General features: G+C 48.7%; 2 protein-coding genes across 18 annotated transcripts in view; one reads left to right on the top strand and one right to left on the bottom strand.

The window, feature by feature from the left end:
• LOC129525307 (uncharacterized) overlaps positions 1 to 26,928 on the bottom strand; it is a 179,328-nt gene that overhangs the window by 103,944 nt on the left and 48,456 nt on the right. For 5 of the 17 annotated variants that reach the window (XR_008669519.2, XR_008669527.2, XR_008669522.2 and 2 more), the window contains one exon: positions 25,307 to 25,400. The exons of the other annotated variants lie outside the window; for them this stretch is intronic. The gene's annotated coding sequence lies outside the window, so the exon portion shown is untranslated. Of the gene's footprint in view, positions 1 to 25,306; positions 25,401 to 26,928 lie in introns of those variants that run through there. 17 annotated transcript variants of the gene reach the window in all.
• THY1 (Thy-1 cell surface antigen) lies at positions 14,237 to 19,705 on the top strand. The gene is made up of 4 exons (XM_004052278.5): positions 14,237 to 14,753; positions 16,947 to 17,007; positions 17,490 to 17,825; positions 18,361 to 19,705. The coding sequence occupies exons 2-4, from the start codon at positions 16,971 to 16,973 to the stop codon at positions 18,471 to 18,473; spliced, it is 486 nt and encodes a 161-aa protein (XP_004052326.1). The 5' UTR covers positions 14,237 to 14,753; positions 16,947 to 16,970; the 3' UTR covers positions 18,474 to 19,705.

Here is a 26,928-nt window from a genome sequence, read left to right as displayed (position 1 = left end):
CCTGATCTCAAGTGATCCACCCGCCTCGATATCTCAAAGTGCTGGGATTACAGGCTTGAGCCACCACACCTGGCCAAAACAGCTATTTAAACAAACACTTGTACACGAATGCTCTTAGCAGCACTATTCACAATAGTCGAAAAGTGGAAATAACTCAAATGTCTATCAACAGATGAATGGATAAATGAAAATGTGCTGTAGACATACAGTGAGCTATAATTCAGCAATAAAAAGGAATGAGGTGCTGATACTGATACGTGCTACAATATGGATAAACCGGGAAATTGGTTTCATGGGTAAACCTTGAAAACATTATGCTAAGTAAAAGAGTTAGACATAAAAGTTTACATATTGTAATTTCACCTACAAGAAATATCCAAAATAGGCAAATTCCTACAGATAGATGGAGGCTGGTGATTACCAGGGGCTGGGAGTAGGGGGAATAAATGGTAACTGCTTAATGGACACAAAGTTTTCTTTGTGATAAGGCCGGGCGCAGTGGTTCACACCTGTAATCCCAGCACTTTGGGAAGCTGAGGTGGGTGGATCACCTGAGGCCAGGAGTTCGAGACCAGCCTGGTCAACATGTTGAAACTGCATCTCTACTAAAAATACAAAATTAGCCAGGCATGGTGTCAGGCTCCTGTAATCCCAGCTACTTGGGAGGCTGAGGCAGGAGAATCTCTTGAGCCTCCGAGGCGGAGGTTGCAGTGAGCTGAGATCGTGCCATTGCGTTCCAGCCTGGGTGATAGAGGAAGACTCCATCTCAAAATAAATTGTGATAAAAGTTTTCCTTTTGTAAGAGTCATTCCCAAGCAATAATAAAAAATAAAATTTTAAAAGTTTTCTTTGAGATAAAAATGTTTTGGAACATGACAGAGGTGGTCATTGTGAATATACGAAATGCCACTGAATTGTACACTTTAAATAGGTTATATGTTATGTGAATTTCACTTCAATGAAAAAAATGAAGAAAAAAAGCCAGGTTAAGGATTAGCTCACCTTGCAGGGGGGTTAGTGCCTGGAATGGGGCCTGAGGGTAGCTCCTGGGGGTGCTGGTCCACTCAGGTTCTTGGGCTGGGTTCTGGTTGCACTTGTGTGTGAATTTGCAAAAAGTCATCAAGCCACATACCAGTGATCTGCACATACCGTCTATGTGTTTTAAACTCCAACAAAAGGAAGTTTTGTTTTGTTTTTTTATAAAAAGGAAGTTCTTCCTGCTGCATTTAGGATGGTAACAGTAGCTTTTATCCAGTGACAGGGCCAGGGTGAGGGTAACATGAAACGATTCACACAAGTGCAGAGTCAGATCCTGTCTTTGTTTAGAATCTTGATATTTTGGCCAAGGCTCAGTGGCTCACGCCTGTAATCGCAGCACTCCAGGAGGCTGAGGCAGGCGGATTGCCCGAGCTCAGGGATTCAAGACCAGCCTGGGCAACATGGTGAAATCCCGTCTCTACTGAAACACACACACACACAAATTAGCTGGGTATGGTGGAGTGTGCCTGTAGTCCCAGCTACTTGGAAGGCTGAGGCATGAGAATCGCTTGAACCAGGGAGGTAGAGGTTGCAGTGAGCCAAGATTGCACCACTGCACTCCAGCCTGGGCGACACAGCGAGACTCTGTCTCAAAAAAAAAAAAAAAAAAGAGTATTGATATTTTATTCCCCAGGCTTTCAAAATAGTATTTATATTGGTTATTGAGGTTTTTGGCATCCCCTTTGCTATATATAGTCTGAATGTTTGTGTCACCCCAAAATTCATGTTGAAACTTAACTCCCAAGGTGATTGCATTGAGATGCAGGGTCTTTGAGAGGCAATTAGGTCATAACGGCTCTGCCCTCGTAAATGGGATTACTGCCCTTATAAAAGAGGCCTCGGTTGTGGAGAACTAGGCACGCTTTTACACTGTTAGTGGGAGTGTAAATTAGTTCAACCATTGTGGAAGACAGTGTGGTGATTCCTCAAGGATCTAGAACCATAAATACCATTTGACCCAGCAATCCCATTACTGGGTATATACCCAAAGGATTATAGATCATTCTACTATAAAGACACGTGCATGGCTGTGTGCAGTGGCTCACGCCTGTAATCTCAGCACTTTGGGAGGCCGAGGCAGGCGGATCACCTGAGGTCAGGCGTTCGAGACCAGCCTGACCAACATAGAGAAACACTATCTCTACTAAAAATACAAAATTAGCCGGGCATGGTGGCACATGCCTGTAATCCCAGCTACTCTGGAGGCTGAGGCAGGAGAATCGTTTGAACCCGGGAGGCAGAGGTTGCAGTTGGCCGAGATTGCACCACTGCACTCCAGCCTGGGCAAGAAGAATGAAACTCCATCTCAAAAAAAAAAAAGACACATGCACATATATGTTTACTGCAGCATTATTTACAATAGCAAAGACTTGGAACCAATGCAAATGCCCATCAATGACAGACTGGATAAAGACAATGTGGCATATATACACCATGGAATACTATGCAGCCATAAAAAAGGATGAGTTCATGTCCTTTGCAGGGACATGGATGAAGCTGGAAGCCATCATTCTCAGCAAACTAACACAGGAACAGAAAACTAAACACCACATATTCTCACTCATAAGTGGGAGATGAACAATGAGAATACATGGACAGAGGGAGGGGAATATCACACACGGGGGCCTGTTGCGGGGTGGGGAGCATGGGGAGGGAGAGCATTAGGACAAATACCTAATGCATACCAGGCTTAAAACCTAGATGATGGGTTGATAGGTGCAGCAAACCACCATGGCACATGTATACCTGTGTAACAAACCTGCATGTTCCCAGAACTTAAAGTAAAATAAAAAAATTAAAAATAAAAATGAAAAAAATTAAATAGAAAAATGAAAGAGGCCTCGGGGAGCTTGTTTGCTTCTTCCATCATGTGAAGACACAGCAAGGAGACACCATCAATGAGGAACAGACCCCTCACTAGGCACTGAATCTGCTGATGCCTTGACCTTGGACTTTCCAGCCTCCAGACCTGTGAGCAATAAATTTCTGTTATTTATCAATTACCTGGTCCAAGGTATTTTGTTACAGCAGCCCAAACTAAGACACTCTTCAATTTTGCACCACAGGCAACTGTCTCACTCACCTCCCCCTAGTCCTGGCTCTAAATTTCAACACAGCAACCTTGGGAAACCATCACAAATGTGGCCTGATTAGCCATCAAGGGGGAGCCTGCCCTCATCTTCCTCTCACTGGCTCCAACCCCAGAGCAGACTGAGAAACACAAACACGTGAGGGTGCTTCCTGCAGAGTAAGGTGCTTCCTGAAGTGGCAAACTCAGCCTTAGACAGCACAAACCCAGGCCTACCCTTCTCCCTGATACTCCACTCAGTTTCCAAAACCCAGCAGTCTCCCGGCCCCGAGTGAGGATGCATCACTCAGTAGCAGGGGCTCAGGGCCCCACATTACCTGCAAAGGAGCTGGATACAAAGTAGTAGCCAGAGCTTGGAATGGGGGCTCTAGGGAGGGCCCAAATAGATGGGCACATCTCATTTCCATAATCCTTAGCAACATTCGTTTCTGCAAGGGTCTTTTGTTTTCTGAGTAGACAAAGATAAGGGCAGGCATCCTGAGTGCGCATTTCAGAAGAAGGCAAAATGGAGGATGTAGCAGTACTTCTTCAGCACCCGCTCTCTTTCTTGTACTCCTGGAGGATTCATTTATGGAATTAGATCCTCTCATTATGAAGGGAAGTTTTAAGACTGTGTCACTTTCCCTTGGATGAAACAGAAACTGTTTAAGTAAGTATATAGTCGTGCATCACTTAACGATGGGGATACATTCTGAGAAATGCATCGTTAGGCAATTTCATCATTGTGGGAACATCACAGAATGTACTCATACAAACCTAGATGGTACTGCCTACTACTCACCCGGGCTGTATGATACAGCCTTTTACTCCCAGTCTATAAACCTGTACAGGCTGTGACTGTACTGAACACTGCAGGCAACTGTAACACCATGGTAATTATGTGTGCATCAAAACATATCTAAACGTAGAAAAGGTACAGTAAAAATATGTTTCCAACTAAGGAAACCTAGAATAGCTCACTAAGGAGTTTTTTTTTGTTTTTTTGTTTTTTTGCTTTTAATGAAGATTAGAAACAGTGCCTCAGCACTGAACCCAGAAAACTAGAAAAAAGAACAAAATGAAGCAAAAGTACTAATCATTAGGAAAACGCTAGTGATAACTTGCATAGGGCTTGAGGCTGGCTCTCTTCTAAATAGAAGAGTCAGGGAGACATTTCTGGGGAGGTGATATTTTTAGCCAACATCTGCCACATGGAAATAAATGAAGCATGCAAAGATGCAGTGGCTTCCAGACCAGGGTTTACCAACTATTGGTTGTTATTTTAGGCCAGGTAACTCTTTGCTGGGGACTGTCCTGCACATTGTGGGACGTTTAGCAGCATCCCTGGCCTCTGCCCACTAAAGGCCAATACCATCCCCAACTCACCCCAATTGCAACAACCAAAAATGTCTCCAGACGTGGCCAAATATCCCGAGAGGAAGGGAGGGGAGCAGAGGGTGGGAGAATAACCCAAGCAGGGAAGCACTGTTCCCTAAAAACAGGCTGTATTCAAGGGCCCTGAGGTGGGAAATGGCTGAAACCTCTAGGGACCAAAAGAAAGGCTGTCAGGTGTGATGCTGGTGAGGAAGATGGTAGCGAGGTGGAGAGGGGCGTGAGGTCTCCACATGCAGCCCCTTGTGGGAATTCGAGTTTCCTTCTAAGAGAAATGGGAGGCTGAGCCACTGAAGGTTTTAAAGTTGGGCAGGCCATGATCTGCTGAATGCTGGGGAATGGCCTGTAAGGGGTGTGAATGGAGGCAGAGGATCATTTAGGAGGTTCAAAGAACACTCAAGAATAGTGTTGAAGAGCTCAGCCCCTTACCAGCTGGTGAACTTCTCAGTGTCTCAGCTTCCTGGTTTGTGAAAAGGGGGATGGTGATAGTACAGCTACCCTGAGGGTGGCTGTGAGGGTGAAAAGCAGCTGGTGTGGGCAATACACCCAGCACAGTGCTGACACACCACAAGCACTTTGGACGCCATGCTCTTATTATGACTGCACTAGTCCAGAAGGAGATGATGCAGGCTCTGAGTGGGACAGTGAAATCACTCCTGTGGAGGGCTACAGCTGAAGGGGCTGTGGAGTTAAAAGGGTTACTGATGGTGCAAGAGCATGGAGAGAAGTAGGCAAAAAAGAAAGCTAATAGGAGGTGAAGCACATGGGAACCACAATGGGCTAGACAAGCAGGTGCAGATGAAGACATCACAGACAACTTCAGGGGCTTGGCTTAAGCAATTGCATGCATGGGGGGGGTGCCATTTATGTGATGGGAAAGATTGGAGGTCAATTTAGGACATAGTAAATGATTTGATATACCCATGTGGATATATTAAGTCATGGCTAATTGATGAGTCAGAGCTCAGGGAAGAGTTCTGGACTGAAGATAGAGGTCTGCTCTTCATCTTTTACAAAGAAAACATTTAAATAATTTAATTTGAATTAAATATTTAGTAATAATAGTCAAAGGAGCTGGGCATGGTGGCTCACACTTGTAATTCCATCACTTTGGGAGGCTGAGGCTGGAGGATTGCTTGAGGCCAGGAGTTTGAAACCAGGCTGGGCCATACAGTGAGACCCCATCTCTTCAAAAAAGAAAAATTATTACTGGGCGTCGTGGCACACACCTGTAGTCCCAGCTACTTGGGAGGCTGAGGTAGGGGATCACTTGAGCCCAGGAGTTCAAGGCTGCAGCAAGCTATGATTGTGCCATGGCACACAAGTGTGGGTGACAGAGCCTATCTAATAATAATAATAATAATAATAATGGCACTCAAATTCTAAAGAATTTGTCCTACAGATAGATCAAACACATGAAATTACATTTGCATAAATCATTCATTAGAGCATTCTTTGTAATAGTATAGTTTGTAAATCACCTAAATAGCCACTGATACAGGACTGATCAAATATATAGTAATATGTCCATAAAATGGAATATTATACAACTGATAAAAATAAGTCAACTTTGTATGTCCTCATACAGAATGACCCCCAAGAGACATTGTTCAGTGAAAAAAAAGCAAGAGGCAAAATAAAGTGTATAATAGACTACAATTTGTGTGCTCCCCACACCCACCAATAAAACAGATTTGCTGATATTGTTACATGCATGGAAGATTTCTGGAAGTTACACAACTGCTAACAACTATAGCAATAGCTAGAGGACAGGAGTTGATGAAAGATTTACTTTTTACTCTATGTTCTTTCTTCCATTGTATTTGGAAACACATACATGTATTAGAATTTTTTTAAGTAAACAATTTCTTAAAAAAAAAAACAAATAAAATGGCTGGGAGATGGTGAATTACTCTAGTAGCAGCAGGGAGGGAGAGACTGGAGACAGGATACCAGCTAGCAGGCTACTGCAATGGTCTAAGCAAGAGAGACAAAGACTAGGGCTAAGGCTGTGTCAGTGAGGATGGAGAGAAAGACCTGGCTCCAAGGAGCATTCTGCAGATAGAATCCAAACTTGGATGAATGACTGGATATAGGGGTGAAGATGAGAAAGGATGACTCACAGGATTTGGCTGAGAAAGATTTCAGGCTTGGAGTCATTTGCCTCAGGTCTGCCCCTTCCTCCAATACCTTCTGGGAGGCTCAAAGGACAGAGATCTGCCTGGGTGAGCTGAAGACAGGGGTATCCAAGGCTGAGGTTGTACCTAGGTGAGCAGAGAGCTCTGACTGCTGCCAATTCCCACACGTGCACACACGCACGCGCGTGCACACACACACACATGCACACCAGCACGTGGACTCTCAGGCTGCTCCCCATGCTCTCACCCACAGAAGTTGAAACTCACATGCTTTCCTACACAGTGCACTTTGGAAAAATGAACACCCACGACATTCTCCTTTCCTTCCTGCCAAGGAGCAGCAGAAATGCCTCTATCATAAAGAAAGTATTTCTGACTTTCTTCCTCTTCCCTATCTGGGAGTTGAATTTCCCCTCACTTTGGAGCAGCCCGACCCAGAGTAGCTGCAGCATGCTTCATTTGCATTCTGCAACTACTAATTAAAGCCAGCTGGCAAGGGACGTTTGGGGGAATTGTCGGCTCCTTTGGAAGGCGGTGGGGATGCTACAGCTCGTATATCAGGGAGCAGCGGCTTGCTTACAAAGCACTTTTGCTGGTGATGGGTCCTGGACAGTCGAGGTGGAAGTGGCCTCGGACAACCGTGGGATCTCTGCTTGTATATTTTTTCTTCAAAAGACATTAAAAAAAAAAAAAAAAGCTAACTCCTCACATTCCACAAGGATGAGTCTTGCTTATTCCCTAGGCGTAGCTGTCCCCGCCAAAAAAAAAAAAAGCTAATTCATTTTCTCTTTGCTGGAGAGACTGAATCAGTCTCGGGGGGCTATCCTCACCTCTCACACAGCCCTGTCTGGCTCTCCCTTAGCTTGGTGCACACTGAGAACAGCTCAGCTCAGCCAAGCAGAAACCACAAGGTTGAAGCTGACAGTCCGAGTGCCCCACACCTCATGCCTGGAGTGTCCATGCCAGATGCTGCTGCCCAGTCGGCAGGCACAAGGAGGATCTCACCAGGAGGCAGGCCCCGGTTTCCACAGAAGACGCTGGCCGTCTCTCAGCCACCCTGCAACCCACCTCCCAGGCCAGCCACCCTGCAACCCACCTCCCAGGCCAGCCCCTCGGGAGAAGAAGGGACCCTGTGGGCCTCAAGCAGCCACTGCTCATTTACAAAGCTCCTCTTTGCTTTGCAGCCTCCATCTTGTCTCCCCACTCACTCCTCAACCCATGACTATATTAACCATGTCTTTTATTTTCTCTATTACGACGTTTTAACATCTGAGGTGACTGTCCCTCCCACGGTTAGCCAATTCATAGAGATCGGAGATAACTCTCCCACCCAACCAGTCCAGAGAGCACGCTCCAAACACCTCCTTTATTGACTCTCACACTCAGAGCCACCAGCCACCTGCCCTGATTGCCCAAGGCCAGGTTCCACACAACTAGGACAGCCCCTATGCCCAGAGCCCACTGCAATTATTCAACATAGCCAATCCTAAGCCTGCTCACCCTGCCTTGCCCATTTGTTCCCTTGAAAACCACAATGAAGGTGCCCGCCCACAACTGCCCCTCCCCCTGTGCCTGTGGCTGAGTCTCCTTGGGTACAACTCCTCAGGGGTGGTCCTCTTCACTCAGGGACCTGTGAGCTAAAAAGACAAGACCACACGCCCAATGTACAATGGTGACACAGGGACAGGATAAGCTCAATAGATACTCCCATCAAAAGGGGAGAAATGAGAGGCACATAGATAGCAATCACTAGTTCAAAGCAATTCTGAAATCCAGGCAGGCACATGTCATCAGGATCCCTATGCTAGAGGCAGGGAATGTTACTTGAACAGGACCCAGTTCTCCCTGGCTCATAGATACACTCTCTGGGCTGTTGGTTTTGCCTTCCAAGAGATCCTTCTTTTCCCTAAGAGAAGGACCTCTGTATAGGGGCCAGCTTCCTGCCCACAGAAAGTTGGACGCCCAGAGGCTTCTTTTTATTTTGAACTGTTTCAGCTCCTTTTACTCCAAACTGGCAGAGCTTTTGCCAATACAATACTCCTTAAAACTTTATGGGTTTTCTGTGAATATTACTGGGGTCTACTTCATGCACCCAAAGCCACATACATAATTAATTTCAAAAAGACGCCATTTCAGCTATAGGACAATGCATTTTTTGTTTTTTTTTTTTTTTTAGACAGGGCCTTGCTCTGTTGCCCAGGCTGGGGTGCCTCACTGAAGCCTCAACCTCTCAGGCTCAAGAGATCCTCCCACCTCAGCCTCCCAAGTATCTGGGACCACAGGCACGTGACACCACACCCAGCTAGTTTTTTATTTTTTGTAGAGATGAGGTCTCATTATGTTGCCCAGGCTGATCTCAAACTCCTGGGTTCAAGTGATTTTCCTGCCTTGGCCTCTCAAAGTGCTGAGATTACAGGCATAAGCCACTGTGCCTGGCAAGGACAATGTCCTTAACATTCTTAGAAACCCTTCTGTCTTGTCAAGGTCTAATGAACACCATTTAAATCTCCTGGGGTCTTAACAAAGGTTGTAAAATCATACCCTTGATTTAATCTTTACCTTTAGGCCAGTTCTAATTTTGAGAGCCCATTGCCTGATACTGAAACTGGCAATGAGATCTGGTTTTCTTTTCCACCTAACAAACTGAGCAGGTCCTTTTGTAGCTCAGCTTTCTTGTAATACTTTATCATGCCAACTAGAAGCACCCAAATGACACTTTGAGCATTCTGTCTTTAGGTCCCTTTAGCCAAATCTACAAATTCATTAAGCACTTCTTCTGTTGTCTAAGTTGCCATGAGAAATTTTGTTTTTGCCAATTGTTTCACCACTACCTGAGTCACCCTTGTTCCAGCCGCCCAAGAGTCTCTCCTTACTTGAAATTGCCTGGAGCCAGGCATGGTGGCTGCAGGTGGATAGCCAGATGTTTTCCATGTTGGCTCCAAGAGTGAGTGTTCTGGCAAAAAGGATAGAAGCTATGTGGCCTTCTAAGGCCTCAGTGCAGAAGTCTCTTAGCATCACATCTGTCCTACTCTATTAGCTGAAGCAGTCACAAGCCCACTGAGATTTAAGACAAGGGGACATAGATGTCACCTCTTTTTTTTTTTTTTTTTTTGAGACGGAGTCTCGCTCCGTCGCCCAGGCTGGAGTGCAGTGGCTGCCATCTGGGCTTACTGCAACCTCTGCCTCCCAGGTTCACACCATTCTCCTGCCTCAGCCTCCCGAGTAGCTGGGACTACAGGCACCCGCCATCACGCCCGGCTAATTTTTTATATTTGTAGTAGAGACGGGGTTTCACTGTATTAACCAGGATGGTCTCAATCTCCTGACCTCATGATCCGCCCGCCTCGGCCTCCCAAAGTACTCAGATTACAGGCATGAGCCACCACGCCCGGCCTAGATATCACCTCTTGATGAAGGAATGTCAAAGAATTTGTGTCCACATTTTAGAATCACCACAGTAGCCTTATCTGGGTGGCTCATTTCTCTTCTGTATGGATCACTTGGAATTACACATGCTTTTGTGGTCCCATGACAGGTCACATGCCTGTGTGGTCCCATGGCAGGTCACATGCCTGTGTGGTCCCATGGCAGGTCAACTGGGGGCTGGCAGATCCCAAATGGTGATTGATGTAAACTGAGATAGTTCAGACTCCCTCAAGTGGCAACTGAACTCCAAAAAAGCAAGCTCCAACGTACAAACATTTCACAAGCTTCTGCTTTCATCACATTTGCTGATGGCCCATTGGCCAAAGCAAGGCACGTGGCCAAGCCCAGAATCAGCGCGGAAGGGATTACACAAAAGCATGGACACCGGGGGGTGGGGGGCATGACTCACTGGAGGCCATTGATGTGACAGTCTACCATACCTGGGCAACTCCCATTTATCTTTAAAAGCTCAGTTCATGCCTGGCCTCCAAGAAGCCCTCTCTGACAGATTGGGTCATCACCTGTCCCTCCTCTGGACTCCCACAGTACCCTTTACACGTCTCTACCTCTGTGTCTACCCTCTTTTTTCTAATTATCTATGTATCATTTCTGTTTCCCCCATTGGAACAAGCCTTTGAGATGGTGTTCTACTAATCTTTGTATACCTAGCGTCTAGCCCCGTGCCTTGGAACATTATTGGTACCAATAATGTCTTCATTATTTGATCAATTAAACCATCCATGAATAAAGTTTTTAAAATAACTATCAAAGATTAAAGTGTCTCCATTGGTGCTTTCTCTCAACTTCTCCCCTGCATTCCAAGAAATAATGTTTAGTTTGTATTTGTCACATTCTCCAACCAAATATGCAGTTCTTCAGGGAGCTAACCTCGCTCAGGAAGTTGACCTCGACTAGAGGTTAGGAGAGGTAGCGGAGTGTAGAGCAGCAGTTCCAAGATATTTTAATTTCATAGACTTAGTCACATTTCCAAAGAAGTGTGAGGGTTAACTGGAAGTTACCAATTTTCTTTTTTTTATATATAAAGTAGGACATTAAAAACCACACATACACACATATCAATACCACCATCTCTTCAGAAAAATGGAAAGGTATAACCTTAGAACGAAAGTATAGGAAAGGCAGGTGTATAGTCTCAGTTAGTCAAAGATTAGAGCTCAGTATTATGGCTGCCTTGATATCAGGGAGACCTCAAATGGCCTAATTACAAGATCCTCTCCCTACTTTGCTGATGAGGTCCCCCAGCCAAACCACCCTCCTTATTGTGGGGGCCAGGCACAATTTCTGCTTATCCCTGAGTACTGGGCTTCAGCACCCTGCCAGCCCACAGAATTATGCAAACAGCCAATCACAGTCTCTTACAGGAAACGGGGGCATTCCACCGTTTTGACATTACAAAGCCTGCCTCCCACAGCTCCTGGTAATACCTGTTTCTGAGTGCAACTCCCATGAAGCAGTTCATGGCATGCAGTGTTATCCTCCCGGGTATGAGCATATGTGACTAATAAACTGCTACTGCTCTCATTCGTCCAGTGTTGAGGTCATGTCGTGATCCCCCTAACTTTAGGGGATGGGAATCTCTCCCTCATCAACAGGGTGAAGAACATAAAATCAAAACAAGGTGATAACCTGACAGCTATGTTCAGAGTACCCTGGACTGTCCTCGTTTTACTTATTTCACCGTGAACCAGGGAAATGAGTCTAGCAGAGATCTGAGGGTCCGCCCTGGGAGCACTGGAGAGCACAGTGGGAACATGGAGTCAGGAGACCTAAGATCTAATAGTCCAGACCATGCTTCAAAATATTTGTCTGACCTTGACAAATCATTACCTTTCTCAGGCCTCAAGTCCCAGCTATAAAATAGTGGGGCAAGCCAGGTGCAGTGGCTCCCACCTGTAATCCCAGCATTTTGAGAGGCCAGGCGGGAGGATTACTTGAGCCCAGGAGTTCAAGATCAGCCTGGGCAACATGGTGAGATCCCATCTCTACAAAAAAAAAAAAAAAAAAATTAATTAGCTGGGCATAGTGTCAAGTGCCTATTGTCCCAGCTACTCAGGAGGCTGAGGTAGGAGGATCGCTTGAGCCCAGGAGGTCAAGGCTTCAGTGAGTGGTGATTGCACCACTGCACTCTAGCCTGGGAAACAGAGTGAGACCCTGGCTCAAAAATAAAATAAAATAAAATTTAAAAGATGGGACCACTGTAGTCACCTCTGTGATTCTACAAAGACAATCTGATGAAATGAGGGAATGGCTGGCAGTCCCTAGGTCATGCTAAAGGACTGTGTGTTTTTAGAAGAGTTTTTATCCCCATATGTTTCTGGGTGGGACATCAGGAGATGGTGGGAAAAGAGAGATCTAAGAGACCAACAGGGCAGCCACAGTCTTCTGGCAGGAAGTCTTGCCTTAGCTGGATTCCTCTAAAGCCTTGCTGGTTTCAGCACTCCGATCCTATCCACAGTAAATGGAGTTTTAAAATCTCCTCCCTCCACCACCTTGTGCTCTATCCCCTGACCTCAGATGTCTAATCAGAGCCATTAATTCCATCCAATCAGAGATCTTGCTTGGCAGACACAGAATTGCCACACCTTCTACAGTCTATACTCCCCTCCCCTTCCTAAAAGCAAGGTGCTTGGGGACCCAGAAATTAGGCCAGGTCCTCATAACCTTATCAAAATAGCACTGCTAGGCCTTCCACCCAGCAACACTCAGAGACAGGGCCAAAGAGTGGGAAACAAAGCAACCAGGGCCTCAGCCAGCAGAGCCCAGATGCCTTCTGCAGTTAAGATCCCTGGACTCAGAATCAGAAAGCTGTTAAGCAGGAAGGAGCACGCTGCCATGAAGAGACAGACAGAAGCCAGAGCCAGTGTGTCTGGAACGCATCAGATAGATGAATGGGAAGATGGCTGGGATGGAGTTGGAGGGAGGAGGGAAGTCAGCAGCCAGGGGCCAGGACATTCATGGCCTTAAAAAGTACCCTACAAACAAGAAGCCAGGTTAGCTCACCTATGAAGAGGGACAGTCTTACCAGATCATGTGTTAGAGTCCCCAGATCCTGGGGAGCGTGAGAAAAGTGCAGACTCAGCTGGCTCTAGTACTAGATTAAGGAGGTCCTAGGTGGGCAAGGCCAGCTGCATTTTTCATAAAATGCCCTAGAAACCTCTCGGTTTACCAAAGTGAATAGCTCCTTTGGACTTAACCGTCTGCAAGGCTCATTCCAGTTAGAGTGTTCCATCACCCTAAATGCTGGGAAACCAAGCGAATCTCCTCCCACTTGCAAGCTTCCAACAGTGGCTTCCAACAGTGCCACTGCAGTATCAGAAACTGCAGGGAAGGTGCCAGGGCTGACTTTCATGAAGAAATAGGAGAACGGGCAGGCAGACATTGGGGAGGCAGGGCCAGCCCACAGAATGTCGTGACCAGAATTCATAAAGAGGCCGGCAGGATACAAATCAACCAAATAAACGTTAGTTCAAAAAAATTCACCACACCTGTGAGTGAGAGAAAGTCATCAGCACTGTCTCTAAAAATGAGCCTAGGGCTTCTGGTGACATCCAATCGGTTGGTTATCAGGAGTGCCCCAGGTGATCAGGAGTTGGCCTCGACTCAGTCCTTCTTGTGCTGTCTCCTCCTCTTTCCCAGAGTTCCTCTCTCTCTTCTCCCACTAGGCAGGGATGAGCAAGAGGAATGGCTCACCCTTGAGAGCTGGGGTCCATAGCCCAGGTCAGTTCTCCAGCTCTCCCACTTACCAGCCAAGACAGGAGGTGAGGATTGAGATGGGATGAACCCAGCAGGCGGCCATGGGTTAAAGGTCGCCATGAATGTAATGTGCCCAGCACAGTGCCTGCTAAAAGGCAACACTCCCTTCCTGGTCTGAAGACCAAACAAGCAGACTGTACTCAGGAAAGCCAGAACCTTCCAGCTGTCTGGACCAGAAGGTGCCAGCCCAGGGGCTGAAGAAGACGTAATGCCCAGAGCAAAAAGCGCCTGCAGCCACCTGAAGGGCTGGGTGCTCTGGAATAGATGAGGGGGCGAAATGGGGCTGGGGACCAGGGACGGACAGGGTGGGTCCAGGACCTGCCTTGCTTCCGAAGGGCTGCTCCAACATTGAAAAACACCCAACCAGCTTCCTTTCAGAAAGACTGGAATATTCCAAAACTTCTCACTGGAGGCTCCGGAGGAGGTGGGCTCCAGCTGAAAAGGAAATGCGGAGGCGTGGGCGCTCCCGGCCTGCATCCTGCACCTCTTACACTTTGGTTTTCCCACAGACTCCTGAAGAATAGGTCAGAAGAAAGGGTTAAAGCCTTAAAAGGGGAACAACCATTGCGGGGCTCAGGGAGGAGGATAATGTTCTTTGGGCTGCCGCACCCTGATCCCCGGGGTCCCGAACCCTCCCGTCCCTGGCCAGGCCTGCCAGCCACAGGGTGAGGGCCCCCTTCCGCCGCAACCTGCCACTCTCACACCAATGCGGGACCGCCTTCTCTTCCTTCCCCACCCCCCACCCCACCCTGCCATCCTTTCTCCCCCAATCTCCGCCTCTGATTGGCTGAGCCCCCGGCTCCCCGCTCCCCCTCTCCTCCATCCCCGGTGAAAACTGCGGGCTCAGAGCTGGGTGCAGCAACCGGAGGCGGCGGCGCGTCTGGAGGAGGCTGCAGCGGCGGAAGACCCCAGTCCAGGTGGGAACTGGAGCCGGTGGGACCTGGGGCTCGGGGACCGCCGTCAGGCGCCCATGCAAGCCTTCCCAACACTAGGCTTCGGGCCACGGTCCGAGGGCGCCCAGGGAAGGAGGGTGCAGAGCTTAGGGAGGGGCCTGCTTTCCAGGCAGGGGCGGGAGGGGGATGCTACTGCAGGGCAGGGGCCGCGTGGCACCCCGATGTCTTTCGGGGAAGGCGCTCCCGGGCTTTCGCCCGCTGGGGGACTGGTGTCTGGGGCTGGGGCGCTGGAGAACAGGGAGGAAGGGCACCAAGGACAGCCTGTGGGTCTACGTTCCACCCAGACGTCCCCAAACCCAGCTCGCAGAGGCGGGGAGGAGGACGGATGAAACTGCGGGGAGAGGACGGAGGATGGCGAGCTAGAGGGAATCTGCCGGGTGACCTCGCGGCGGGCTGGGTGCGGGGCACCGGAGGAGAAGGAAGCCGCAGTGCCGCAGGCGGTGACTGGGTGGAAGGCGGGTGGACGGGGGAGGGGAGAGCTGGAAAAGGATGAGAGAGGGGGAAGGGGGACTCATTTGCGAAAGGAGAGGATTGGAATACGGAAATGGAATAAGGGTGAGGCTAGCCGGGGGCTTGAGAGGGAGGAAGAGCAGACCTTCTCTGGGTCTGGAGCCGCCTGAGGACACAGACCAGAGGAAATGAATACAGACTGCACCTCCCCAGCCGCTCTCCACCCCTCCCCTGGCTCTTCTACCCTCTCCAGCCCCAGACCCATTTCTTCCCTTTCTTGCTCGGGCCATTGCTCCCCCTTCCCCTCCTAGATCCCAAGCCCGCACAACATCTCAAAGAGTCCTCGAATCAAAAGCCAGATGCCGACCCCCCTTCCTCCTGGATCTGGCTCAGGGCAGCAGCTCCACCCCGGGACAGAGAGAGCATTGATTGTAGCTGCAGCCACCGCGGGATCCTAGCCTCACCCGTCAAGGGGCTGAGCGCCAGGGACCCTGAACTCGTCTAGTGGCGCGCCCTGCGCACCCGGGCGCACTCAACCGCACCCGGGCGCACTCAACCGAGGCAATGCCCTGCGCGCTCTCGCGGGTGCACGCCCCTTCTGTGGCCTCTCCTGGGCGAGCACTGCTCTGCAGATAGGCTAGGCTACCGGCTCCGCGTCGCCTCGCCAAGGGTTGGTTCAGCCGAGGCTGCAAAAAAAAAAGACCAGGCAGACAGCCTATCCAGGGTGGCTATTGAAACTGGGCTGGAAAACTGCAGTCCCAGGAACTCCAGAGAGCTGGACATTGGGAAGCATCCTTGGCTCACATACAATCGGAGATCACTATGGCTTTCTCTCCTCCAGGAACACGATTAGCTTGTGTCCTATCCAGATAGGAATAGATGCTCCCTATCTGGGAGCATCCTTAGCTATGGTGAATGGTCTCTAGCCATCCACTGGGGATGGCGAGTGACTTAGGGATTTGTGTCTCACGTATATGAAGCAGTCATCGCCAGATGTTGGTTGTTTTTCTTAACCCCCATCATAACCCGGTGGGTATGTAAGATTCAGAGAGATTCATTCATTCATTCACAATATATATCTTTGGAATGTATGCTATATGCCAGTAATCTGCAAATGGAAACGGTTTTGAGCATTGGGGATTTTCTTCTGAAAAGGAAATGGGAAGTCCCTAAATGGGGAGTCTTTGTTTAACAGATACAGAGTTTTACTTTGAAAGACAAAAAGAGTTCCGGAGATGGGCTGCATAGCAACGTGAATGTATTCAGCACTGCTGAATATACTGAATTTAAGTACTGAATTTAAATGGTTAAAATAGTAATTATGCTTTTTGTATTTTACCACGATTAAATTTTTTTAAAAAATACGAAGCCTCAGCCCTCATAGGTCTTACATTACCATACACTATGTTAATGTAAGAAGAGGAGAAAGAGTGGTAAAGTTACTTAAAGTCACCCAGCTAGTAAGTGCTCCATGGCCAAGCGCAGAAACACACCATGACTGGGCTTGTTCTCCCTCCTTCCTTGCTTTCCCTGAGCAGGAAAGAGCCAGTGGCAGTATCATGTTCAGTGAGATGCAGGGACGAGAGGGGGAATGGAGAGAGGGACTTAGATGACTGCTATAGCCACTATGCCATGTTCCCAGGGACCCCCAGCCCTGGCGGTAAGTGTGGCACAGCTTGGCTGATTCCCATCCTGTTCCCACCCCAGATCCAGGACTGAGATCCCAGAACCATGAACCTGGCCATCAGCATCGCTCTCCTGCTAACAGGTACCCGGCATGGGGCAGGACTGGGGCTCCAGGCGCCCTGGCTTCCTTCCCTCCAGAGAAGCAGCTTCTCTCTCACAGTCTCAGAAAAGCGCAGGTGACAAAGAGAGGGCTCTTTTTCATCCCGAAGTCAGCCAATCCACCGCGCTGATATTCTGACGGCCTGAGGTGGTTTTTGGAAACACAGTTTGCTGAGCCTTCCTTCACACTATTGAACTAGAATCCCCAACTGAGAACCCAGAACCTGCATCAACTCCCTAAGATCTCCTGTCCTTGAAACACATTGATAGGATCCAAGGCTCAAGCAGACTGGGGAGGGAGGCTGGGGTCTGCAAAGGAGAAGTGGGATCCCTGGGGTGGGGAAAGGCACTCAGAGAGCAGACCCCGGTCCCCTCCCTAGCCAGGCCCATCTCTCCACTTCAGGTGGGTGGGAGGCCCCTGCGCCGCAGGCCCCTCCAATTTGAAGGAGGCACTGCTGGTGCCAGTCTTGCAGGTCTCCCGGGGGCAGAAGGTGACCAGCCTAACGGCCTGCCTAGTGGACCAGAGCCTTCGTCTGGACTGCCGCCATGAGAATACCAGCAGTTCACCCATCCAGTACGAGTTCAGCCTGACCCGTGAGACAAAGAAGCACGTGCTCTTTGGCACTGTGGGGGTGCCTGAGCACACATACCGCTCCCGAACCAACTTCACCAGCAAATACAACATGAAGGTCCTCTACTTATCCGCCTTCACTAGCAAGGACGAGGGCACCTACACGTGCGCACTCCACCACTCTGGCCATTCCCCACCCATCTCCTCCCAGAACGTCACAGTGCTCAGAGGTGAGACAAGCCCCTAACAAGGTCAAGTGAGCTGGGAGAGCCAGGCTCGGGGACAGCAGGCAGTTCCCTTGGCTGGACAAGAGAGGAGAATAGCCCCATAACGCTCTCACCCTCTCCCAGCTGCTGCCTGGTTAACTGGGGAACCATTGCCTTCGGTGTGAATGGGGTGAAGAGCTCAGGGCCAGTCAGACAGGCAGAGTAGTGTGGTTCCACCAGAACTGTGGGCAAGGCCTTTGGCCTCCCTAATCTTCCTTCTCCCCAGCGGGAAAACAGGGATGACACCACCTCCCTCAGCCAGTTTTCTTGTCATGATGTTTAGTAAGGTTTTCATAAGATGATATGTGTGCAAGAGATCAGTAATCTGCAAATGGGAAAGATGGCTGGTTCTGTGAGACCAGGCTGCTCCTGGTCCCAGCTAAGACACTGCAGTACCCACCTCCCAAAGGGAGTACACCCTTGCTTTGGGCCTGTGCCTGCCTGAGTCCTGATCCGTCTTCCTTCCTACCCCGCCCCCGGCCCCCTTCTCTTTCTGCAGACAAACTGGTCAAGTGTGAGGGCATCAGCCTGCTGGCTCAGAACACCTCGTGGCTGCTGCTGCTCCTGCTCTCCCTCTCCCTCCTCCAGGCCACGGATTTCATGTCCCTGTGACTGGTGGGGCCCATGGAGGAGACAGGAAGCCTCAAGTTCCAGTGCAGAGATCCTACTTCTCTGAGTCAGCTGACCCCCTCCCCCCAATCCCTCAAACCTTGAGGAGAAGTGGGGACCCCACCCCTCATCAGGAGTTCCAGTGCTGCATGCGATTATCTACCCACGTCCACGCGGCCACCTCACCCTCTCCGCACACCTCTGGCTGTCTTTTTGTACTTTTTGTTCCAGAGCTGCTTCTGTCTGGTTTATTTAGGTTTTATCCTTCCTTTTCTTTGAGAGTTCGTGAAGAGGGAAGCCAGGATTGGGGACCTGATGGAGAGTGAGAGCATGTGAGGGGTAGTGGGATGGTGGGGTACCAGCCACTGGAGGGGTCATCCTTGCCCATCGGGACCAGAGACCTGGGAGAGACTTGGATGAGGAGTGGTTGGGCTGTGCCTGGGCCTAGCACGGACACGGTCTGTCCTGACAGCACTCCTAGGCAGGCATGGCTGGTGCCTGAAGACCCCAGATGTGAGGGCACCACCAAGAATTTGTGGCCTACCTTGTGAGGGAGAGAACTGAGCATCTCCAGCATTCTCAGCCACAACCAAAAAAAAAAAAAAAAGGGCAGCCCTCCTTACCACTGTGGAAGTCCCCTAGAGGCCTTGGGGCATGACCCGGTGAAGATGCAGGTTTGACCAGGAAAGCAGCGCTAGTGGAGGGTTGGAGAAGGAGGTAAAGGATGAGGGTTCATCATCCCTCCCTGCCTAAGGAAGCTAAAAGCATGGCCCTGCTGCCCCTCCCTGCCTCCACCCACAGTGGAGAGGGCTACAAAGGAGGACAAGACCCTCTCAGGCTGTCCCAAGCTCCCAAGAGCTTCCAGAGCTCTGACCCACAGCCTCCAAGTCAGGTGGGGTGGAGTCCCAGAGCTGCACAGGGTTTGGCCCAAGTTTTTAAGGGAGGCACTTCCTCCCCTCGCCCATCAGTGCCAGCCCCTGCTGGCTGGTGCCTGAGCCCCTCAGACAGCCCCCTGCCCCGCAGGCCTGCCTTCTCAGGGACTTCTGCGGGGCCTGAGGCAAGCCATGGAGTGAGACCCAGGAGCCGGACACTTCTCGGGAAATGGCTTTTCCCAACCCCCAGCCCCTACCCGGTGGTTCTTCCTGTTCTGTGACTGTGTATAGTGCCACCACAGCTTATGGCATCTCATTGAGGACAAAGAAAACTGCACAATAAAACCAAGCCTCTGGAATCTGTCCTCGTGTCCACCTGGCCTTCACTTCTCCAGCAGTGCCTGCCTGCCCCCGCTTCGCTGGGGTCTCCACAGGTGAGGCTGGGGAACGCCACCTCTTCCTCTTCCCTGACTTCTCCCCAACCACTTAGTAGCGACGCTACCCCAGGGGCTAATGACTGCACATTGGGCTTCTTTTCAGAATGACCCTAACGAGACACATTTGCCCAAATAAACGAACATCCCATGTCTGCTGACTCGCCTGGCTGGAACAACATGCTTACTGCCAACACATGGGCCGAACCACGTGGCCCTGGCTCTGGAATGCACAAGTGGCTTTGCGTGAATCTGCGCTAAGCTATGCAGTCTGCTTTTTCTTCTCAGCTCTGGTAGTTCTTCAGAAATGTCCCCTCCAGGCACATCCACTATTGCGAGGGTGAGCACGAAGGGCGGGAGATGCCCATGTCCTCAAGGCATCACTTCCTAAATCCAAAAGCATCGGCAGGAGAAAGGACTGGGGACAAATACTGTCCCTTCGGGAGTAGGGAGGGAACACTGAGGCCCATCCCTGGCTCCTTCCCTAAAAGTAGAGTAAAATGGAAGCGAGCATCCTGGGATTGGGGGCAAGAGGGGGACCGCAGGGTAGCTGTGGGTTCTAATTGCTGTCAGAGTCAGAGAGGCAGCCCCAAGCCAGCCTCCCTGCTTTGCCAGGGAATTTGGGGGAGGAAGGTGACAGCTGCCCAGAGGCTGACTCATCTGATATTTAGCACTGGGTAGGATGATTGTTTCTGAGCATTTTTCTTAAAGGCCTCAGATCTAAATTATGCCACCGGCTCCCACTCTTGCTACCTCCCGTCAACCTCTCTGCCTTGCCTTCCACCCCTGTAGTTACCATACACAAAGAGAGGAGGAGGAGCTGTCCTTGTCCCAGGTTGGGAGGCTGACAACCCCTTAGCAAGATGCTGCCAGCCCAGAGCTCTCCAAGGGGAGGAACACCCCTGAGACTCAGGCCCCTCTCCTTCAGCCCTGCTTGGGCTGCAAGCGCCGTGCCAAGGAAAGGCGTCTTGGTGAGAAGAGCTGCTGTGGGGGAAGGGAGATCAAATGCCAGAGAAATGTGGGGTGCCCCACCCTCAGGATAGTAAAAGAGTATGGAGGTATTTCTGGAAGGAAATGAGCGGCACTGTGTGAAGCCTCGCACCTGTGTGACACTTCCTATGGGGTCTTTGTCACACTCTAGTACTATGTCCCTGAAGAGTTTAGCAGCTACACTCTTAGAAGGGTGCCGGGAGATGGTGTTGCCCTCTGCAGCCATGTTTAGGGGAGCGGAACCTGAGGCCCACAGTGGGTGAGATTAGCTCAAGAAGCCACAGAGGCCACCAGAGGGCCACGGACTTCGGAAAGGAGAAGAGAAGAACAGGGCATCAGGCCTCACGACGCAAACCTACCCAGAGATGGGCACAGTGGCTCATGCCTGTAATCCCAGCACTTTGGGAAGAGGCGGATCGCTTGAGGTCAGGAGTTCGAGACTAGCCTCGAAACCCTATCTCTACTAAAAATACAAAAATTAGCCAGGCATGGTGGCCTGCGCCTGTAATCCCAGCTACTCAGGAGGCTGAGGCAGGAGAATCACTTGAACCCGGGAGGCGGAGGTTGCAGTGAGCCAAGATTGCGCCACTGCACTCCAGCCTGGGAGATAGAGTGAGACTCCATCTCAAAAAAATAAAAAATAAAATAAACCTACCCGGAATGACCATGCTGAGGACTGGGAGCCTGCAGACTTTCAGCCACAGGCCGCGACAGCTGTGGGTCCCTCCCTGGTCAAGTCAGCAGGCCTTGTGGAGGCTGTGGGGTATCTGTGGTGACTCAGGTAATTATAGAGGGCTGGCCCCAGCCCTGGTTCCTGTACACATGCCCCAACCCCATCCCCATCCACTCCCTCGCCAGTCCTAACCTCTCTCCTGGGTCCCCCCCTTCAGCACCTAAGTCCATACCTAGGGCCGTGGAATTCCCGCTCAAGAGCAACAGAAGCCCCTCTCTGCACCCCCATTTCTGGATTGGATTGTCCACTGAGACGCGCAATGTCTGCATCTCTGACATCTAGAGGCTTCCTCGGGAAGGGCATGTGGATCTCCATGAGATGTGGGGACTTTCACTGGCCAACCAAGAAATCTACACAGCGTCCGGGGACCTGTGACACCCATCCCTCCCGCTTCCTCAACCTGATGTCCCTCTCTGAATCTGCAGCTTTCGTGCTGTGAAGGTGTCTTTACATGTGAAACAAACAAACCCCAAGTCAAGAGTAAATCATCTCATTTACTAGTGAGAAAATGTTGGAGCTGGAGTCCTTCAGAGAGTCCTGGCCAGGCAAGAGGGCCATCAGCTCTCTTCTGCTCAACAGGGGCTCTCAGCCTCAGGACACTCTCAGGCCTGGAATGTCCCCAACACACTCAAGGAGAAACATGTCCTGTGCAGACCCACAGGAGGCATCTTTGCCCGACACAAGGAAGAGCTGGGGTCAGTGGGACCTGTGGATGTAGACACATCATATGGAGGGTGGGTAGGACCAATGTGGCAGCTTCATGGAGGCCAAGTGTGGCTCTGCACCAGGAAGGGGCTGTGATGGCTGGAGGTGCCCAGCACTGCAGGCAGGGAGTGCCTGGCAGTGGCGTGGCCAGGTGGAGGCCACTTGTCAAGTTTGCAATAAAGCAGTTTCCTGAATTTGGTGAGAACATGGACTAGAGGACTCTAGCCTCTTCCCCCTTTAGGGCTTCACTTCAGTAAGTCTTAAAATTAGAGTGTGGTGACTCACGCCTGTAATCCCAGCACTTTGGGAGGCCAAGGCAGGTGGATCACTTGAGGTCAGGAGTTTGAGACCATCCTGGCCAACATGCAGAAACCCTGTCTCTACTAAAAAAAAAAAAATAAGTAAATAAATAAAAATTAGCCAGGTGTGGTGGTGCACAGCTGTAATCCCAGCTACTTGGGAGGCTGAGGCAGGAGAATCGCTTGAACCCAGGAGGCGGAGTTTGTGGGCCGAGATCATGCCACTGCACTCCAGCCTGGGTGGCAGAGTGAGATTCAGTCTCAAAAAAAAAAAAAAGTATTAGAGCTTGGTGCAGTGGCAGCCACCTGTAATCCCAACTTCTTGAGAAGCTGAGATGGGAGGCCCCCCTTGAGCCCAGAAGTTTGAGGCCAGCCTAAGCAACACTGTGAGACCTTGTCTCAAAAAAATAATAAAAACAATAATTCTTAAAATAAGCTGACTGGGCTGAAATCATGTATTTGTACAACAAACATTAAGCACCTAAATGCACCTGGCTCTGTGCTAAGCTATAAAAGACACAAGCCCCTAACTGAAGGGGTCCACAGTCCAATAAGAGGGAGGAATCAATTTCAGTGCAGTGATCAGCACTATGAGGAGGGGAAGTTGTGGAAGACACCAGTGGGGGTTCCCCAACATGCATTATCCTCTTCCTTCTCAGCAATGGGACCCATAAACTAGAACTGAAATGTGTGATCCAGAAGAAAGACTATTTCCCAGTTCCATTGCAGTGAGATGGGCCTATGTGATTAAGTTCTGTCCAATGGGATATAAGCACAAAATAGTATGTGTAATTTCTGTGAAGGGCTCTAAAAGAGAGAAAGTGTGCCTTTCTCCCACTTTCGCCTTATGCTAGCTGGAATGTGGAGGTGATGGCTGGAACTGGAGCAGCTATTTCGTACTATGAGATAGATGGAAGTTGTGTGTTACAAATGACAAAGCACAAGATAGGAGCCTGAGTCCTCCATGATGGTGGAGCTGTCAGGGCAGCCATGGACAACCTTATTTAAGTGACTGTTATTTGGGCTTTTCTGCATTCATCGCTAACTAAACCTAAAACTACCTTAAAAAGAAACTGCAGGCCAGGCACAGTGGCTAACGCCTGTAATCTCAGCACTTTGGGAGGCTGTGGCAGGTGGATTGCTTGAGCCCAGGAGTTCAAGATGAGCCTGGGCAAGGTGGCAAAACCCCATCTCTACAAAAAATACAAAAATTAGCTGGGCATGATGGCACATGCCTGTAGTCTCAGCTACTCAGGTAGCTGAGGTGGGAGGATTGATTGAGCCTGGGAGTTTGAGGCTTCAGTGAGCCAAGATCACACCACCATACTCCAGGGTAACAGAATGAGACCCTGTCTTCAAAAAAAAAAAAGCTGCTACTTAACACTGCTGAATCTTACACTTAAAAATGGTTAAGATTGTAATTTATGACTTTTTAACCACAACTTTTTAAAAGAAGCCAAAGGTCAAATTAATAGAGATAGAAAATAGAATGGTGGTTGCCAGGGGCTGTGGGGAAAGGGAATGGGGAGTTATTGTTTAATGGGCACAGAGTTTTGGTTTTGCAAGATGAAAACAGTTCCATGGATGGGTGGTGGCGATGGCAGCACAACAGTGCAAATGTACATAATGCCACTGAACCGTACACTTTTTTAAAAATAGAGGTGGGGTTTCACTATGTTGCCCAGGCTGGTTTCAAACTCCTGGGCTGAAGTGATCCTCCCCCCTCAGCCTCCCAAAGTGCTGGGATTGCAGGTGTGAGCCACCACACCCAGCCTGAATCGTACACTTAAAGGTGGCTGAGATGGTAAATTTCATATTCAGTGTATTTTCTCACAATATTAAAGAAACAGAAGAAGCCAAGGCACCAGGAAACTCTTTGGGGTGGTTACCTTTATCAAAACTCATCAAACTGTGCAATTAAAATAGGTGAATTTCATTGAATATAAATTATACCTTATCAAAGTGCTGTGGGAACACATATGTAGGGCCCTTTTGCCAGGCGACAGCGGCTTCCCAGAGGAGGAGTCATGAGTAAGAGTGCAAAAAGCAGCCTCTACTATTTTGCAAACTAATTGCAAAAAAAGAAATTTTATGTTATTTCTTCTATACTCTGCAAAACCAGGGAAAAGGGAGAGGAAGCCATCGTGGGTTCAGTCTGAGGACAGGACTTAGCCCCTCTCTAGGTTAACACACAACTGCTGGTGGATATAACAGCTCTTAGAGCACACAGGCCCATCCAAAGAATCCCTGATCCAGTCAATATTTATTCAAACATTTATTAGGTGCACACTCCATGCCAGGCCTTATGTGGGGTAATGAGACTAGAACAGTGGATGGTACAGACAATCTCTTCTATAACATTTATATTCTAGTATGGGAGTTGGATATTAAGCAAGTAAACCAATCAATAAATCAAATAATTATAGATTGGGATCATTTATATATAGAATACAATAAAGAATAATAAGTGACATGGCCAGGCATAGTGGCTCACGCCTGTAATCCTAGAACTTTGAGAGGCCAAGGTGGGAGAATTGCTTGAGCCCAGGAGTTTGAGGCAAGCCTGGGTGACATAGTGAGACTTTGTCTCTAAAAGATAATAACAATATTAAGTGACCTATTAGTTAGGGTGATGAGGGATTGCCCAAGGGAGTGTCCTTTGAGCTGAGACTTCAAAGGTGAGAACAAGCCAGCCATTGGAAGAGCTACAGGAAGCACAGCCAGATGGAGGGAATGGTAAGGAGTGGTCCATGATGTTACTGAAGAGGCAGACAAGAGCCGGATTCAATAGGAGCCTTGGAGGTCATGGTGAAGAGTTTGAATTTTATTGTAAGGGTAACAGGGAAGTGTTGAAGGATGTGATCTGGTCATATTTTTATAAGATCCCTCTTGCTGCTCTGTGGAAACATAAAGGAGAATGACAGTAGAACAAGAAATCAGGAGGATATTGCCATGGTCCTAAAATAGATGACAGCAACTTTGACAAAAGTTGTAGTGGTTAAGATAGACAGAAGCGGTGACTTCAAGATACGTTTAGAGTTAAAACAGAGAGGACTGGGGAAATCTAAATAAGGTCTGTGGATTTTACCAATATCAATTTCCAGTTTTGATACTGTACTCCAATTATACAAAATGTTGCCATTGGGGGAAACTGGGTGAAGGGTACATGAGACCTCTAACCTCTGCACCCCAAGGGTACAGACAAGACCTCTCTGTACTATTTATGCAATTTCTTGTAAACCTATAATTTACTTTAAATATTTTTAAATATTTTAAATTTTCAACACAACCCCCCAAAAAAAAAAAGATGGCAAATATTTAACTCCAGAGGGAGGAGAAAAGAATGCTCATAACAGGTTAGATGGATTTACTGTGAATAATATTTACATAGTCATACTGATACAAACATTCGCTTTGGTCTGAATGTTTGTGTCACCCAAAACTCAAAATTCATCTTTTGAAATCCTAAACCCCAAGGTGATGATATTTGGAGGTGGACTCTTTGGGAGGTGATTAGGTCATCAGGGTGAACCCCTAATGAATGAGATAAGTCTCCTTATAAAAGAGGCCCCACAGAGATCCCATATTCCTTCCACTACATGAGGCCACAGCAAGAAGATGCTTGCTGTCTATAAATCAGAAACTGGGCCCTCAACAGATACTAAGTCTGCAGCACCTAGAGCTTAGACTTCCCAGCCTCTAGAACTCTGAGAAATAAATTTCTGTTGTTTATAAGCTGCCCAGTCTGTGGTATTTTGTCATAGCAGTATGAATGGACTAAGGTAACACTAAATAGGGATTTTAACCAAAAATTATGATGACGATATATTGGAGGATGGGAAAAGGTTAAGTGTATGTATTTGGTGAAGGAGAAAATGGGCATATAAGAAAGCTAAAACCACATTTTCCGTAGTTGAAAGTCAACAGAGGCCGGGCATGGTGGTTCACACCTGTAATCCCAGCACTTTGAGAGGCCAAGGCAGGTGGATCACTTGAGGTCAGGTGTTTGAGACCAGCCTGGCCAACATGGTGAAACCCCGTCTCTACTAAAAATACAAAAATTAGCTGGGTGTGGTGGCAGGTGCCTGTAATCCCAGCTACTCAGGAGGCTGAGGCAGGAGAATCACTTGAACCCGGGAGCTTTGGTTGCAGTGAGCTGAGACCATGCCATTGCACTCCAGCCTGGACAACAAGAGCGAAACTCCATCTCAAAAAAAAAAAAAAAAGAAATGTCAATAGATCATACTTAACACTGAAAAAAATCAAGAAATAGTTCTATATGTATAAAATATACTTTATATATTTTTATATGTTACATACTTTATATATATACACTTTATATATATATATACATATATATGACAGAAATTTTTAAACATAGAAGTAAATAGCAGAAGAAATAGCTAGAGTTGAGAGGGTTGCTTT

The sequence above is a fragment of the Gorilla gorilla genome, chromosome 9 (genome assembly GCF_029281585.2).
Source record: "Gorilla gorilla gorilla isolate KB3781 chromosome 9, NHGRI_mGorGor1-v2.1_pri, whole genome shotgun sequence".
NCBI classification, from domain to species: Eukaryota; Metazoa; Chordata; class Mammalia; order Primates; family Hominidae; genus Gorilla; species Gorilla gorilla.
Note: the sequence above shows the minus strand (reverse complement) of the source record. Positions and strands in the feature narration are given on the sequence as shown.